At 37.3% G+C, this 18,167-nt stretch overlaps 1 protein-coding gene across 1 annotated transcript in view; it reads right to left on the bottom strand.

Moving 5' to 3' along the window:
• Positions 1-18,167, bottom strand: part of Ryr2 (ryanodine receptor 2) — a 585,643-nt gene that overhangs the window by 306,899 nt on the left and 260,577 nt on the right. Inside the window, exons 11-12 of the mRNA XM_076832381.1 lie at positions 8,874-8,948; positions 6,745-6,901 (exon numbers count right to left, since the gene is read on the bottom strand). Of these exons, the coding sequence (XP_076688496.1) occupies positions 6,745-6,901; positions 8,874-8,948 (232 nt within the window). The remainder of the gene's footprint in view (positions 1-6,744; positions 6,902-8,873; positions 8,949-18,167) is intronic.

The following is an 18,167-nucleotide window of genomic DNA, read 5'->3' as shown; positions in this document are numbered from 1 at the left end:
TACTTTCAAGGAAGACTCAAATATCAGACACACAGAAAGTCAACGAAGGTGCAGGGTTTCATCCGAGTTAATTTTCATTTCAGAATTTCCAAAGTTATACCCTGAGCCCAGGACAAAAGCTGCTATTTTCTTTCTTTTTTTTTTTTTTTGGATTCCTATTTTTTTTTTTTTTTGTACTAGTGGGTTTTTTTTATTGGTTGTTCAAAACATTACAAAGCTCTTGACATATCATATTTCATACATTAGATTCAAGTGGGTTATGAACTCCCATTTTTACCCCAAATACAGATTGCAGAATCACATCGGTTACACATCCACAATTTTACATAATGCCCTATTAGTAACTGTTGTATTCTAAAAGCTGCTATTTTCAACTATGAAAAGTTTACCCTTTCATCAATAATGAAAACTTGATTTGCAATACAGAAATTACAGACATCAGGTAATTTGCAAACTTAAAATATCCCTGGGTCTAAGATACCAAAAGAAAGAGTCTTTGCCTTCAAGAAGTGAGTCCTCATTCTTTCCACTGGAAATAGACAAGCAATATGAACAGATGGGGCTCCCAGAGAAAGAAAGCAACAGATACACTTGAGTGAACCCAGTGTTAAAGAACAGGAGCCAGGACTGCATGTGACTACTGTTAACAAATGGATGGATAAACTGTTTAAAGCAACAGTTTTTTCCTGAAACGTTGACAGTGTGAAAACTTTACTTTTATTCTGTTTCAGTTGACTTTAAGTTCAATGTTTCTTTATTATAAAAGATAAAGCAGAAAATACTTTTCAGCATGAATGAACTTTAATTGCAATTGGCTTCCTTCCAACTAAAATAATCAACACCATTAATTACTTCTTACTTTTTCATAAATGTCTATGTATGTGAGTATATTTTTACACTTTAATTTATGCACCATTTGTTTTTTCCTGGGATACCCATTCATATTTTTACTTATTTTAATAAAGAAAACTAAGCTATCAAAATGTGGTACGTTAACACCAGCACATGTTCCAAGACTCTGCAATAGAATTTTAACTCTTTGCTAATATCAATATTTTCTGCCAATCAAAATTAGGTAAAGTATTACACAAGAATCAAACACAAACTGATTTTTCCTCTAAGCTATCACATACAGAATTGTGGAAAATAAAGATACAAGAGAAGATAACACCACTCTACTTTAGACTAACAAATGGGAATCTGCATCACTGACTCTAAACACAGTCCTGGGAACCAGGAATAATTGTGAGCAAAGGTCATTTTTAAAATTCATGTGTCACAAAAACCAGAGGTTGGCCTGGTTGGATGGATGCTAACCTAGGTTAGAGCTTAAGATCTAACTCAAGCAGAATTCAGAACTTGGAAGCCAACATGAAAGACCCTCCTGCCCTTCTTGTTCCCGGGAGAGACAGAGAGACAGAGAAACAGAGAGAGAAAGATGGGGAGGATACAGCGTGGAGTCTCTCTGTAGCACTGCCACTCACAGAAAAATAAGGAGCTTCTTTCTACTCCCAGCTGAACGTATTTATGTCCAGTTTGAGAATAAATTCTGATAAGTTCATACACCTATAATGTGCTTCACACATTGCTCTCAATTTTATTTTTTGTCTATATGTTATGATTAGAAGCTCATTTGAAATTGAGGATGTGAGGAATATATGCACAAGATGCATGTATATTTAAAATATATAAAATGCCTGAGGTCATTTGAGTGTACTCTAAACTGTAATGTCACATCCTAGAAGAGCATACAAGGCTGGTGCCCTGGGGGACTCGGCCGGAGGCACAGGAAGGTCATCTGCTTACAGAAGCCATGTGAGTCCTCATACTAAAGGAAGTCAATTTCTAAAATACATCTCCTGTGGAATGTTTCACTCACTGGAACATAAACATGATAACATGCTTTTAAAACAGTAGGTTGAATGGCAAAAGAGATCTACTCAGCCACAGTATACAGGATTGGAGGCAACTGAGTTGTATCTTTCCAAATTGGCAAAACCTGAACTCTACCTATTATTGATGAGTTTGCACAGAAGCAACAACTCTCTTACCCTGATGCTTGGCATGAATCCTGTATGCATTTTGAATAGTACCCGGCTGTGTGCCTTAACTATTACAGATACCACAGTGAAAGTGCCACACCCTTACCCTGCCCTACGGGAGCTCCCAGGATCAAGGGTCCTGAGCATCTTCACACTGTTCGACTAAAAAGCTCAACTTCCAAAAAAGGGAATAGTCAACAATACAAAGAAGTATTTAGAGATAAAAATATTCTCTTTACAAGAAAAAATAAGCTGAATACTCAAATATTAGGAGATGGCTCAACCGATTATCAGAAATCTTTGTAATGGAATGTTAAATTATGGTCAAAACTCTACTAAAAAAATGAATGTAGTGGTACATCATATTTTATTAAATAAAAATCAGACCCAACACAGTATGTAGTTGACCCTACTTAGTATTAACACACAAACAAATATGCTGTGAGTTGCAATGCTCACACAGAGGTGTACCTGAATGGTGGACTGTAAATTATTTAAAATTTCCCCTTTCCACATCATTGTATCATCTTTTAAACTTTTCTATAATGTCTATGTTAAATATAGAATATAAAACTTAATTTTTTTAAAGAAATAATAGTTACTGTCTCTACCTCAAGAAAAAAAATCACCTAATCTGCTAATGATCCTAAAAATAAAATTTTACTGTAATTTTTGCAGTAAAACATCTTCCTCAATTCACCTCCACCCTCTATGCTCAACCTGTCGACATGTGCAGTCACCTTCACCAACTGAGGACAGCCTACAGGGCAAATTCCTATCACCGGCATGTGCCAAGGTGTCAGAAATGCAGGGCCAGGCAGGAAATAAGCCTGGGAACACTAAGAGCATACTTAAAGACACACACAGATCTTGGTCTCAGTTCTCACCACGAGCGATGACTTGGCCCCATGTCAGCTTCCAGAATCAGAGTCCCTGAGTGGAAACCACAGAGGGACCTGGACAGTACAGAGAATTAGAACACAAACTCTAAAACTGACAGAGCATTAGGAGAGAGTGTCAGGAGAAGAATGTGTCATACATGACTGCTTTGGGCAAAATATATCAAGAACTACCAAATATTCACTGTTCTTGAGTCAGTATTTGCATTTCTAGGAAACCATCCTAAAGAAATAAAAAGTGGGCCCAAAATTTATGTCCCAGAAAGTCAGGGCAATTGGTGACATTTCTCTAATTGATTTTGATATTATAAAAGATACATATCCATCATGATAGGGGGAAAAAAGGGCTTACTTTTTTGAAATTAAACAAAAAAAAGTCTCCCTATTCTCAAATTCTCATGCAGTGTCCCTTTTGATCCATCTTAAGTATTTGAAGTTAAGAGATGGTACCTCTCCCCACAGCTGTTGTGTAACTACATACCAACATGTGGAAGGATTTATTTTATATTAAAGTAAGATTTGAAATACCCACATTACATTACAGCTTGCTTTCACTCCACAGTATTTTCATGAATAACTTTCCAGATCAATATATTCTGACAGCTAATATGTTATAACATACTTTTTGTTAAACATTTGAGTCTTTTCTAGTTTGGGGTTATGACAAAGAATGATACAATTAATTTGTCCATGCATTTCTACCTACATGTTTTACTTTATTTCTATAAGATAAAACCCATTTCTCATTTTAAAAAAAATGGACTACTGATCAAAGGCTATCTATAATAAGAAGAGTTTGAAATATGTTAATATACTCTGCTCTTTTGTATTTGTGTTGCATTTACAGAGCCTAGCTGCTGTTATCCCAGAAGTATCTGTTTTCATCAGGGAAGATTCAGATTGTACCAGAAAAAAAATGAAGGAAGTAAGATGAACTCAGTGTTCAGCTTTTTACAGCAAAAGTAGGAACTGGAGGTCATAGTCAGATGGTATCTTCAGGCAGCAGCTCAGAGTCCACGGAGAGGTGTGGTGGCACTTCAGATGTGTGATGCCTTGAGAGGACAAGGATACACCTCTGAGTTCCCATGGCAGTCCTTCCATCCCAGGATGAATGAGTGTTCTAGCCAGCCCAGGAGTCCAGGCTGGGAGTTATGAACTGGTTGTCTGCTCCAACCCTGCTGGGTGCTTGGGGACAGAGTTAACTTGTGTTCACCAACTCCTCTACGAACTGGGTATTTTCTTTCTGGACTGAGGTACTATCTAAATACACTAGCAAATCCCCATCACTCTTACTTAGGTTAGCCCCCAGGTGTAAGGTTTTCATAGCAATGTCACCTGCACTTTCCTAATACAAACACAAGGGGCATCTTGGCCCCACACTCTGGGCTACCTCCATGTCCACTGAAGCACCCCCTGGAGAGCCCTTCAATGGGCCCACAGGGCAAACACAGATGCACATCCCCTCTGCCACTAACCACTGGACTCTAGCAGTTTCACCCTGGAGAATAAAGACCTACACTGGCCATCTTCCCTGGAGACTTCCAGCAAACTCACAATGAGAGGCATCTTCTGGCACCCGAGGACTCCAGAGCAGGAGTAGTAAGAGAAAGGCATAAAGAAGAGTAAGTAGGCCACCATCTTTTCAGTTACTTCTGGTCTCCCCACAACTTACCAGGCTTTTAATGTTACTTCTGAGAGTTAAAATATATGTGCCAAAACATGTAAAACTATAAATTATTATACAACTGTAGAAACAAGCTAAATGTACAATAAAGGATAATAAATAAATTGTAGAGCATACCTATATATTTAAAAGAGTATGAGACCATCAAAATTACAAAATAGAAAAATACCAATTATACACTGTCAAGTGAAGAAAGCAGAGTATGAAACTACAAGTGTTTTATAAATGCACATTATTCACAGTAAAAAAATAATTATTTCACATAATTACAGTTAGTAATTAGTATGAATTTTTCTGTACTTTCTAATATCAACTTGCATTGCTTTTAAAATTAGAACAGATGAAATACTATTAAAGAACTAAAATGTATGTTAAATTTAAGCAATCATAAATGACCAAATCCTTGTTATAATTATAAACATGATGTTTTCTTATAAGTTTAATATTAGTATAAAATACATCATGAAGTTTCATAAAAAGACTTTTCCTAATCAGCAAAATTAATATTGTCTGCACTCACAGAAGATCTTTGTGCCATTAGATTTATGTAGGAAGAAAATGGTCAGTGGTCGTTGCGAGCCATCCATGGGCTGCATGTATGAGCTATGCTCATTTGAGCATACGAGGGGACTGGTCTGGCGTCGCATGCTGATTGGGCTGTGAAACACAAATGTGCCTTTCCTCTCACTCTGCCACCTGTGATCCACACAGCACCCAAGATGGGTATGATTTGCCAAGGTTTCAATCAACCTGCTGACCACAAGACATCATCAAGCAAGACTCCACCTTCAATACCCAATTCCCTGCCTTATTTGGTGAAGAACATTCCATCAAATCTCCTTTGTGTGTGTCCCCCTTATAAAATAAAAAGAATCTGGGTGCACTCTCTCTTTCCAGCACTGCCCAGCATGGAGCTGTCCCTTGGGGTCACTGAGCAGTCCCATTCTCTCAGAAACTCATGTTTGTGTGCTACATGGTTTCTTCATTGTTTTCTTAGTTAACTGATACAGCCAGCTCCTTTGAACCCAGCTCATCATGCCAGCCCAGCCAGCTAGTGACAAGTGGCATCTCCAAACACATGCAAACACATGTTCCGTGGAAAACCCCCAAACTTCAATAAATATTTGGATTTATGCTATTGACTCCGTGCCATGAAAAGATACAATTATAAGATCAATAAAATAGAATTAATTCAACATGGAAAAACTTGTAATTCCCTAAGCAGGAAGGAGTCATTTATTTATTTTTATAAAATACTTAGACAATGATTACCTAACGCAGATTTCTAGAAAGAGGGGAAATGTGAATATAAAATCTAATCCAAAATCTCAGAAATAAACATTCCAGTCCTTGGATAGACTCCTACTAATCCAAACTTTGACCTTACTACTAATACTTTATACAGAGGACTTTAATCTTTTCCTCATCTAATATCTCTACTAAAGTAGATGCAACATGAATTCAGGCAGAACTCAAAATACGGGGGAGGGGATGGAATCCTTAAAGAGTTTTCTAGTAGTGCAACTCTTAAGAAGTAAATTTAAAAGGCAGGTGGGGGTGCTGAACATCATTCTGAATGTGCCTATGCCCAGATGGGCATGAACTAACCTCGGAAGTACAAAGGCAAATCTTTACCTGTAACAGGAGCATAAGGTTTTGTCTGAGAGAAGCTAGCCAGTAGTTCAATACCAATCCTATCAACATGTCAAATTCTACTACTTTCATTACGGATGTAAACACACAATTACCATAAAATGATTCAAAGGAGCTCAAAAGAAAGATCTGCATTAAAAAGTAGAGGAGTAAATGTACATTGGAAAAAATTTCTGTTTTGCTTCATCTTCGTAATGCTATGCAATGTGACAAGGTTTGTGATAACTGTCACTGCGGATGCCCGGGAAACCAGAAGGAGCCTGACAGGTGTGTGGTATGCAAGTAACCAAGAGCTATATACCAAGAGAAACTTCTGGGTAAGTTTTATCAGTTCAGAAGAATGGAAGGAAGAGAAAAAGGGAATTTAGAAACACATGTAAAACCTGTCCACATTCTTTCTTTTTGTGTTTCTAACATTAAAGGAAATATGAGATTTACAGGGAGACCAAAACTTTTTCTTTCTTACCTTGGAAGACCGGAAGGTAAATGCAGTCGATTTTACATCTGCCTTTTCTTTGTCCATGAGTAGAAGGCTTTTGTCTTCCATGAGACTTAAGTATTTTCCTGTCGTGACGTGGCGTAATCGGAACGGCTGGCCCCATCTTATGTGACTCCCACTCCACCTAAGAGAGCAATCAGAACTTGGTCCAACAGCATGGCAGAAACAGCAATTAATAGTGTGGTTCATACTATATGCACATATGAATGTGTATGTGTATAATTAAACTGCCATCTTTATAACACACAAGGCAAAAAAAGATACATCTACCAACTTAAAAGACCCTTTCCCTAAATTTTCTGAATTATAAAGTTTTATAAAAACTATGAATTTATTCCATTTGCTAAAGTCTGTCTCTTCTTTTTCCACCAGATGAAAAAAATGTATGCCCAACAAAAATTTTACCTTTAAACTTTAATACTTAGATGGATTTGATCAACTGTATATTTATACTCAAAGAAACAATATTATCCATTATTAATAATTAATAATACTAAAACAAAAACTTTTTAAAGTTATAAACTAATAGAAAATACATAAATGTATGTACACATTTTGTTTCAAATGAGTATTATACGGTGAGAAGGAAAAGTTTTCAAGTCATAAAAATGTACTACCTTGGGTGGTAAAAGAAAGAAAATCATATACTTTTTTATTAAATTTTGTTAAATAAGATATAATCTAGTGGATGCTGATACATAAAGCAGGGTCAGGGGAGCAAGGGAAGAATGGAGGAACTCTGGATTGAGCAGAGAGGAGGAGAGGGAGGGAGGAGGAAGATGATGGAATGAGACAGACATTACCACCCAATGTATAGGTATGTTTGCATGAATGGTATGACTCTACATCATGTACAACTAGAAAAATGAAAAGTTGTGCTCAAGTATTTTTTAAACTGTATCAATTTTTAAATTTTTTTTTTAGTTGTAGATGGACACAATACCTTTATTTTTTATTTTATTTTTATGTGGTGCTGAGGATTGAATCCAGTGCCTCACACATGCTAGGCAAGTGCTCTACCACTGAGCTACAACCCCAGCACCCCAGTCAAGTATTTTTAAATAAATTAAAGTATGCATCAAATCACAATAGCATTATCAACGGGATACTCTGAAAGGACTGGTGGTACCATTTTAAAATGTCACTCCTTTAGTCCACTAGAAGTTATCTTCCATAAACCTATATAAACCAATCATGAAAAAATTCTTGTCCACCTCCCAATGTTCAAAAGATGCACAAATTTTTACAAAATTATCCTATGGGATATCTGAACAAAACCAACTGAAGACCACTTAGCTATTTTAATCATCATTACATAAGCTCTAATCTCACAGAAAAAAAAATCTGGAGGACAACAGTGTCTCACTCTCACCCATGGGGACTGTAATCCTAAGTCAGTGATTTCTTGATATTTTAATATACCTTGAAAACTTGAGTGTTTTTCAGACAGAGGACTGAGCTTTCCAATTATTAAAAAATTCTGATATTTTAATTCTATTTAAGATAGCTTAAAACTACACCTTTATCATCAATATTGCATTTATATAAAAGAACTTAGAGGCAATCTTCAGAGAGCCTTTGAACTCCTGAGAACTGTGTATGTCTTTATAGATCTTATCACTATGATGAATATTTGTGACTTTTATTACAATCCATATTTCTTGCTCAGCATGAGCTCTCTGTAAGACAATGATCACCATATATGCCTTGTGTCTTGCCGTTCATGCTCAGTTTCCTGAGCCAGCTGTACGTGAGCCTTGACAAGGTTAACCCAGAGTCCTTCAGACCTGATGCTGTGAAAGGCTCATAGACAGCTTGTCCTGACTCTAAGCCTTACATCACTCTGTCCTCACGGCACATCCTGCCAGAAATGCAGTGTCCTGGATGAGGTGATGCTACCAAGCAGATGAGGCTAACAACAGGCAGATGGTACACAAGCAAGACAGGCAAAGCAGGTAGAGGGAAAGAGGACAGGCACTCCACCACTGTTTCCTTGCTGGTTCACTGGTGCTGCCAACATGACCACTTCACAGAGGTCAAGAGCACTGGATGGACTGTACCCTTGGAGCCGGGCCTGGATTGTGACCCCTACTTACGCAACTCTTAGCGTCTCTAGTCTCCAAAGGGACCGTGCGTGAACAGAGACAGCACCACCTTCATAGTGAACAGTTCTGTTGAAACAAAAAAGACCAGTTTTGACTCTTGACATGTTTCATTCTTGGGACTCTGTTTTTCAAGTGAATTAAAAGAGCAACACAAATGGGATAACCTGAGAGTTAACGGCCATACTTTCTGACAGAAGACAATACAGCTGGAAATAAAAATAACCAAAATAATAAACACTGACTTAAAACATAATCTCCGTCATTTTCTCCCTATGATCTCATTTATTCTTCTTTCCTTCCATCCCCTAAAGAATAGATACACCTAACTATTCTACTGTAGGTCCATGAAAGTACCTACTGCCTTAGGTGTAGTTTAATATATTATTATTTAAATACATACCCTATAATCATGTGGAGTTCTAAATTATATTTTAAGTATTTAAACCATTTCAAAGAAATGTAAGAGCACTAATTCTTGATATTTTAATATTGTAATTTACAACAAATCTACTATTTATATTAAAACATAAATATCAACAAGAGAGTCATGAAAAAGGAACTTCTTTGGATTATATTACATGCCCCAAATTCTAAAACTCTTATGATTGCCACATATGATGCTAAGGTGTATATATTATTCAAATTGATCTGTGCACCAACCCTTTGAGACTATTTTAATTCATGAAGTGTGAAGTTTTTAATTCTTCAAATATTTCAATGAAGTCAATGTGAGGTACATTTAAATAGGTGGGCTCTATGGCACAAAAGCTGCTGTTAATGTAGAAAATGAAATGAGAAGATTATAAGAGCCATTACCTAATGGACAGATTAATACATTTGATAAAATAATAATTTAAATGAATTAATGAGTGTTAGTTATAGGCAGGTGGGGCATGGCTAGAGGAAGTGGGTCACCAAGGACAAGTCTTTGGGATTATATATTTTTTCCTGGCTCCTCTCATCTTTCTCTGCCTCCTGGATAACATAAGGTAAACAGTCTTCCTCCACCATGCCCTCCTGCCATGACCCCCAATCACATGTCCATCCCTCAATCACATGTCCATCCCACAAAGCAGATTTCATTTGGTGCATCTTTAAGAGTCCCGATAATCAACAATTCTAGCACTGACCAAAAGTTCCAGTCCAAAGTGTCCTCTGAGATTCAAGTCAAACTGTTGGCTGTAAGACACTGTAAAGATCAAAAGCAACTTATACACATCCAACATTCAATGGCACAGAGTAAATATATCCATTCCAAAAGGCAGAAATAGAGGCATTAAAAAAAAAAGGATGAGATCAAAGCAAGGCCAAAATCCAACTAGGCCAACACACCCTGTAGCTTCACACCTGGCATTTGGAGCACATGGCAGTGACATAAGCTCTCCAAAGGGCTTGGGCAGCCCTGCCCCTAGGGACTTGCTGGTTACAGCCTACATAGCCCCTGGCCTAGCTGGCTCTGTCCAGAGCCAGCAGCTTTCCTCAGCAGATGTTCCACATCACTGGCTTCTCATGGGTCCTGAGTGCAGCCTTGGCTTCCTTACAACTTCACAAATAGCCTCTCAGGTCTGCCAGGAGTGGTTCCAACCCTGCTGCACTGTGTCGGACTTCCCAGGCCCCCCTTTCAACTCCCAGTGGAAGCCCTTATAACCCCTTAACTCCAGTATCCTACACCACTACGGAACCACATGGGTGACACCAGGTCTGTGGGCAGCTCCACCAGTAGCCAAGCCCCTTGGACCATGGCTGCAAGGACTTCTCAGAGCTTGGGAAGCTGACCATGGTGAAAGAAATGCCGGGGAAACCATTTTCTAGGCACCCCAGTCTGAGCAGGGTGTTCCCAAGGTCTCTTCACCGAGTTCACCTGTGCACCCTGGAGCCTGCCATGGTGTGGTCTTGAGGTTTATGAGATGCCCTCAAGGCATCTGAACCAAGTATTTAGCTTCTCTTCAGTGGCAGCAACCTGTTGGTTTATTTGGTTCCCTATTTAGTCTCTTCAGGCAACTATTTCTTCAGTTTCATTATTTATTCTTTAATAAGGGATTATAGGCTAAAATTTTTCATTTGACACATGAGTCACAGCTTTTCTGTGGAGTGTTGTCTTCATTACATTTTAGACAGGGCATAACTTCTGACCCATGAATTGACTAGAAGAGCTTCTTAATTTTTTTTCATCTTTTCACTATTTGCTTACCAACTTTATGGTTTATGATCAACAAATATAATGAGCAAGAATCTTCTCTTTTCAAAAAAAAAAAACAACTCCATAAAGTGTTCTTTATGGTTGTCATGTTCAAGACCTTTACTAAAGTTCAGATTTGTTTTTAAAATATGTATACATAAAATATAACATTATTTTATACGAGAGCTCTAGATTTCTCAACCATGGCCATATATATATATATATATATATATATATATATATATATATATATATATGATCAGCTGGACAACTTTTAAAACCGCTGTGCCAATTCCTTACCACCTAAACAGTTCTTTTAAAAGATGAGAACCTTTTAAAACTCTCCTGCTGGTGTAATGGAAAGAGAAGGCCTGAACACCATAGTCCAGGTAGCTTCTGTACCACACACAGCTGTCTGTGAGAAGGGCAACTAATTACAAGAAGAGCTGTCTGAAGAGAATAAACAGGGAACCAAATAAACCAAAGAAATTAGGATGAAGAAGGGATTCTACGATACTGTAAAGACAAATAAGATGGAGAGCAAATGATGTGGCTTCCTGCACAACCCTATGTCCTTAAAACTATCACATATTACATATTGTAATATGTAATCTCTCCAGGTGAGCAGAGAGGGGGTGCTGAATGAGAAACATCAAAATAGTACATACAGACAGAAGGATGTAGAGGAATTAAGATTGAAAATAAAAGAGATGTTTATTAATGTTTATTAACACTATATGTTTATGCATAATGAAGCATATGAAGAATTCAAATTTGAATATTTTCCCATTTATAGTTTTTAACAATGGACTTTTCTAACTAGAGTAGAAATCCAATGGTATTTTAATTAAAAATTTAAAACACAACACAAAAGTCAAAAGGAAACGTTGAATCCTTCTTCCTACCTAAAATACTTTTAACTTTATCCTGAAAGTCATTATGATTTATTTTTTTATTTTTAGAAAATGTTTCATCAGTAGATGTGGATAATTTGTTTTTTGTTTATTTTGATTTTTTTTTAAGTACTGGAAATTTAACCAAGAGACACTTTACCACTGAGCTACATCTCCAACCCTTTTTATTATGAGGTAAGATCTTGCTAAGTTCCTTAGAGCCTCACTAAGTTGCAGAGACTGGTTTCAAAATTTGCAACCATCCTGCCTCAGCCTCCTTAGTAGCGGGGATTACAGGTGTGCACCACAGCACCCAGTTGAAGAGAGAATCCTATGACTTCCTCAATTACATGGTGGAGCATAATGCCAATGGATGTCTAATCATATCTTCAAGGGCTATTTCACAATAAGTGACAGTACAATATCAAAATCCTCAAAGTAACAGGAATCTCAGTCCATCACATATGACATTAAACACATTCCAACTTATTTAGAAATTGGTCTACCTTGTGAAACACACCTGTTCTATGGAAGGGATCAACCCTTTTTCCTACAATATGTATCAAATATCAAATCAGAGTCCAAGAAGACAACTTACAACCAACAAGCTTACCAAATGGTATTACCATCTCTAAACTCAGACAACTAAACAGTCATCTTTACAGTACAGTGATCCCCTTTCAGACAGGAAAGCCAAGACAAAAAAAAAAAAAAAAGAAGAATGTTTAAAAAGGTAAACAAACCAATAAGCAACCTCACCCTTGGAGCTTATGATCAGGGATTTCAATGCAAATGGTGGCAATGATGCCAAGAGTTGAGTGAAAGCCAGTGGATACTAAAACATAAAATTGCTCATGCACTGTCTTTTCACTGAAGAGTATTTTTATGATGTATCAAAACAGTGTTACAGCTACTGAGAAAAACAAAGTATGTGAAAATAACTAGACACTGACATCATTTCTAATCAAAAATTTTTAAAGAAACTTCCACCTCATGAATAAGAATTAAGAGTCACCAGTCATCAAATTGGAACTTTTTAAATATGTAGTTATAATCACTAGTCCTATGAGCTCATTCAACAGTTCTTTGAAAAATTCCAGGTATCAGACTGTAAGTTATGCTACCAATACAATTTCCTCCAATGAAACACATTTCATTAAGAAACTCATATTTCAAGCTGACCACATAAAACTGCCTGAAGAGCCTTTTTAAGGTTATTCTGTTATATGTACAAATTCTTTCTATTAGATCATCAATTCATCTTCTCATAGCTATTATAATACTTCCCACTGAAATAAAAGTAGTTATCTATTTTTTGTGTGCGTGTTTGGCCATAAAATACAATTTGTCTATGTTAATTGTCAGACCACTTGTTTTAGAAGTAAAAAGCAGGCGTTTTGACAGCTACAATAGTTAATCTTCAGAATCGGAAGCCTAGGAAAGACTACATTAGCATAGTAATTAAAGTACAAATCCCTACAAGCTTTTCATCGCCTGACAATATGGTATTTATTTACAATAAAATTTTATAGGATACACAATTCCAATTAGTGGGCTTTAGTACAGAATCATAAAACATGTTATTAATAAGAGATTGGGTACTGTAGAGACCCCTCCACCTTACAAGAGCAAGCTTTGCCAGAGGGCATTCTTGCTGGATGGCATCACAGTTATGAGCTCACTTGACTTTTTTTTTTTTTTTTTTTTTTTTTGCAGGGCATCAAAAAGTTGACAAGTCACTTTCACATTTCATTACTTTATGAAGATATCACTTCACTGTGTGAACCTGAGCAAGCTGTTGGACTCTGCCTTGTTGTCTCCAAATATGAAATGAACTCTTATCAGTAACTCTTACCTCATTCTATGAGGAAGAACCGAATGACAAAACCCATAGGGACCTGCCAATCCGTACACACCATCAAGTGCTAGCTCTGAGGACAGAGATGACAGTGTGAATGAGGTGATGACGTTCCATGCTCCCCACGGGGAGTTCAGGACTCAGGGAAATTTCTGCTTGAACTGAACCGTTTAAAACCAGTAGCATTACAGACATGTTGGTGCACGCAGGTGCAGTGCAGCCTCAGGTATGGGCCTGCTGGGGCCACGTGAGGAGGGAATGAGGCTCCCTCATCTTCACTCCCAAGTATCAGCTCCCTGTCTCCTCACACACACAGACCATTTCACACCATTCCTGTGCAGAGCCAGGAACCAGCATAGCTGCACAAGTGAGGGTCTCCGGTGGAATGTGGTCCAGATGCTCCTGGGTGTCCGTCTCAGGCTGACAGTGGGCTGGAGAACTCACCTGCCAGGCAGTGCAGCCTGGCAGCTCTTGGAAGACAGCTTTGCTTCCTCTCCAGGTAGTTGCCCCGCAGGTCAGAGAGCTTCTCAGGGCCTGGTGTGCCCTCGCCCCTCCACCCTCCGCCCTGTGCACCTCACCAATCTCAACATGTGCCTCCCCTCAGCAGTGGTTCCTGACCTTTATGGAGTCACATACAAAGATCTAATGACCAGGGACAGTCGCCCCCATAAGCACAGCTCAGCATCCACCCACCAGCTTTCCTTCTGAACCAAGTGGGTGCACTCCTTTTGCCTAAGTAGTTACAGGTAACAAATAGAATGATTCCAAACATGTTTGCAAATTCATGACTTTTTAGCACCTGTCACAATGCACTGTTTCTAAACCAACAAAAAAAAAATTGTACATATTTATGGTATACAACATGGTGTTTTAAAATATGTATTCACTGTGAAATGGCTGAACCAAGTCAATTAATGTGCCACCCCTTATCATTGTTCTGTGATGAAAACACTTAAAATGTACTTTATTAATTTTCAAGGACATGATAAATCCTCATTAACTATGGTGCCATTTCATACAATACATCTCTTGCATATATGCCTCCTAACTGGAATATTGTATCGATTACTAACATCTCCCCACTGCCCCTCACCCCAGCATGGCAACTGCTTTTCTGCTCTCTGCTTATATAAGTTTGACTTCTATAGATTCCACACATAAGTGACACCATGTACTATTTGTCTGTGCCTGGTTTATTTCACTTAAAGTACTGGGCTCAGATTCATCCACAATAGGATTCCTCATTTTTATGGCTGAATAGTATTCCATTTCATACCTCTAATAATACATTTTGATAGTAAAAGGACACTATAAAAATTCAAGCTCTGAAAAGAAGTTTTACTGCTTTTCCTGGCCATTTCCTCCCTTCTTCGCACTTAAGTCCACTCCTGAAGCCACTGGCTTTCCTTTGGCCCTCAGCACAGGCATCCATCTGTCTCCAGGATTGTGGAATCATGCGCACCCTCTCTCCCTCAACTTTAACTGCCACTATGACAAAACAGGACTGGGCAATTTTTTTTTCCCAAAGAACCAACAGTAAATATTCAACTTTGCAGGCAGATCACACAGTCTCTGTCACATGATTCAACTCTGTTGTTATAATACAAAGAAAACCCAGGCAAGGTTAAAAATAATTGCATGAAGCCAGGCACAGTGATGTACACCTGTGATCCCAGTGACTCAGGAGGATGAGAAATGAGGATCACAAGTTCAAATCCAGCCTCAGCAATTTAGCGAGATGCTAAGCAACTTAGCATTCTCTGAGATCCTGTCTCAAAATAAAAAAAATAAACGTTAAAAAGTGTTGGGAATATAGCTCAGTGGTAAAACACCCCTAGGTCCAATTCCCAGAACTAAAACAACAACAAGAATAATTGCATGGCTGTGCTCTGATAAAACTCTGCTTACAAAGATAGTCACTGGCAGGACATGACCCACCGGCAGTAGTTTGCTGTTCTCAGGTCTAGAAGTCATGCCCCCATTACCCGTAGTTGTAATCTCAGAATTTGAGAGAAAGTCCATTGCGTCTACTTGCAATAAAACTTTAATTCTGAAATTAATACCTACATTGGTAAGATTCCTCCCCCTCCAATCAAAACACAGATAGACTTGGAGTGCTTCAGAGTATCTACCTCCAAAAAAACTGCACAAAAAAAAAAAAAGAAAGAAAGAAAGAATAAAAGGAAAACTTGGGGCATTTTAAAATGTACTTTTGATTGCTCACATAGGCAAGCTCTAAGTGCTTGGCACATTATTTTAATACTGAATGGTGTATGTCATCAATTATCACTACAGTACTGCAGGAGCTTGGGGCTATGGCTCCAACGGACATTTCTTCTTTTTTCCTTTTATTTTTTCTCTTTTCACATTTAGCCCATGACTTTAAAGAGGGATTTGGGACAAAGCTCCTCAGGGTCCTACTTTACAAGTCCAAACACATTGGGGTGACTTTTTTCGAGAGAAAGGCTAGGGTGTGGCACCAATGCTGAACACCAAAGCAGGAAGCAACAAGGATAAAAGGCAATTTAATCACTTTGAATTCCAATGATTATGAATATAAAAGTCAAATACAGAGAAAGGCAGTGCACCAGCCCCTGAAGATCCCCTTGCCTGCTCATACCATCTTCACGTGCATAGTTATGTAGAGTACAGCAGAAGCTAGAAACAAGGAATCCATGTGCTTCAATAACTGCAATACAGGGCATTAAATATAGTAGAATTCTTCATATTCCTAAACTTACTTTTAATTTATGGTGTGCCACAGAATTCAATTCCCCATTGAAAAAATCATAAGCAATTAATAATGATCTCAACAATACATACGCCATAACAGGCATCTATAGAAACTATCACTTTTTTAAAAAAAATGTGCAACTCGAATACAAGCATGATAGCAAAAATAGTTACTTTTCTCTTTTTGTATGTATAATGTAGACAATTTAAAATTTCACTGAACAATAATATAATCCACATCAATAAACTAAAGAAAAAATAATTATACGATAATATCAGTAAAAGCAGAAAAGTATTATTAATGCTAAAATACCTTTGCCAAATAGGAATAGATGAGAACTTCCTCAACTTGATAAAGAATATCTATAAAAAAATTATATCTAACATTGTAATTATGAGAAACTAGAAGCTTTCCCACAAAGACCTCTAAGGTCAGGATAAGGCAAAGATTTCCCCTCTCACCACTGCTACTGAAGATTATATTGAAAGTTGTATCTAATAAATAAATAAATTACAAGTATCCACAGTAGGATGAAAGAAATAAAACTATCTTCATTCACACATAGTACGACTGTCTAAGCCCCAAAAGTCAACAATAACACTAGTAAAAGCTCCTGAAACTAATAATAGTTGCAAGATGCTAAAATAGTATACACAAGTCAATTGATTTCTTGTTTATCAGTAATGAACAACAGGTATTTAAATTTTTTTAAATTTTACATAAGCACCAAGAAATATAAATACTCAAATACGAATATAACAAAATATATATAAGATCTTCATGAGGATCTAATTAAAATTCCAATGGAAGACATCATTGATCTCAATAAATGGAGAGATAGTCCATGTTCATGGATGGGAAAAATCAACACTGTCCAGATATCAGGTTTTTTTCCTAACTTGGTCTATGGTTTTAATTAAAATAACCTCAATCAAAATCCCAGTAAGTGATGATTGTGGATTTCAATAAACTGATTTTAAAATTTATATGGGGAGGTGAAAGACTCATAATAGCCAATGCAATATTGAGAGGAACAAAAAAAAAGCTAGAGGGCTGACACTACCTGACTTCAATATTATGTAAATGTTATTATGAAGCTACAGTAATCAAGACAGTGTGGTATTAGCCAAAGAACAGACATATAGATAACAGAACAAAGAGCCAGAATAGACCCACAAAAATACATCAACTGCTCTTTGACAAAGAAGCAAAGGTCATTCAATTGGGAAAAAGGGTAGTTTTCAACAAGTGTACTTTCACTTGCAAAAAATAAACAAAAACCCAAAGAGACCTTACATCCTTTATAAAAAAATAAAAGCACTCAAAATGGGTATCTTCGTCCTTGACCTTTTGTAGTACATAAAATGTGCTATAGGTGCTTTTCCCTATGTAGTGATTAGGGACACTATCTCTGCAAGGATATTAGTTGCCCGATTGTGTTCAGGGACATAAACCATGCATCTCTCTTCCTGAACCAGACTGAAAGATATTCAATTCATTACATCAAAGCCATCTCATGACTCATCAATTATTTACAATTACTATTCTTTAATTCATCATAATACTAAAAGAGACATGGAAGTGAAAATATTGTCATGAATACACACAGTACAGCTTTCTG

The sequence above is a fragment of the Callospermophilus lateralis genome, chromosome 13 (assembly GCF_048772815.1).
Source record: "Callospermophilus lateralis isolate mCalLat2 chromosome 13, mCalLat2.hap1, whole genome shotgun sequence".
Lineage (NCBI taxonomy): Eukaryota > Metazoa > Chordata > Mammalia > Rodentia > Sciuridae > Callospermophilus > Callospermophilus lateralis.
Note: the sequence above shows the minus strand (reverse complement) of the source record. Positions and strands in the feature narration are given on the sequence as shown.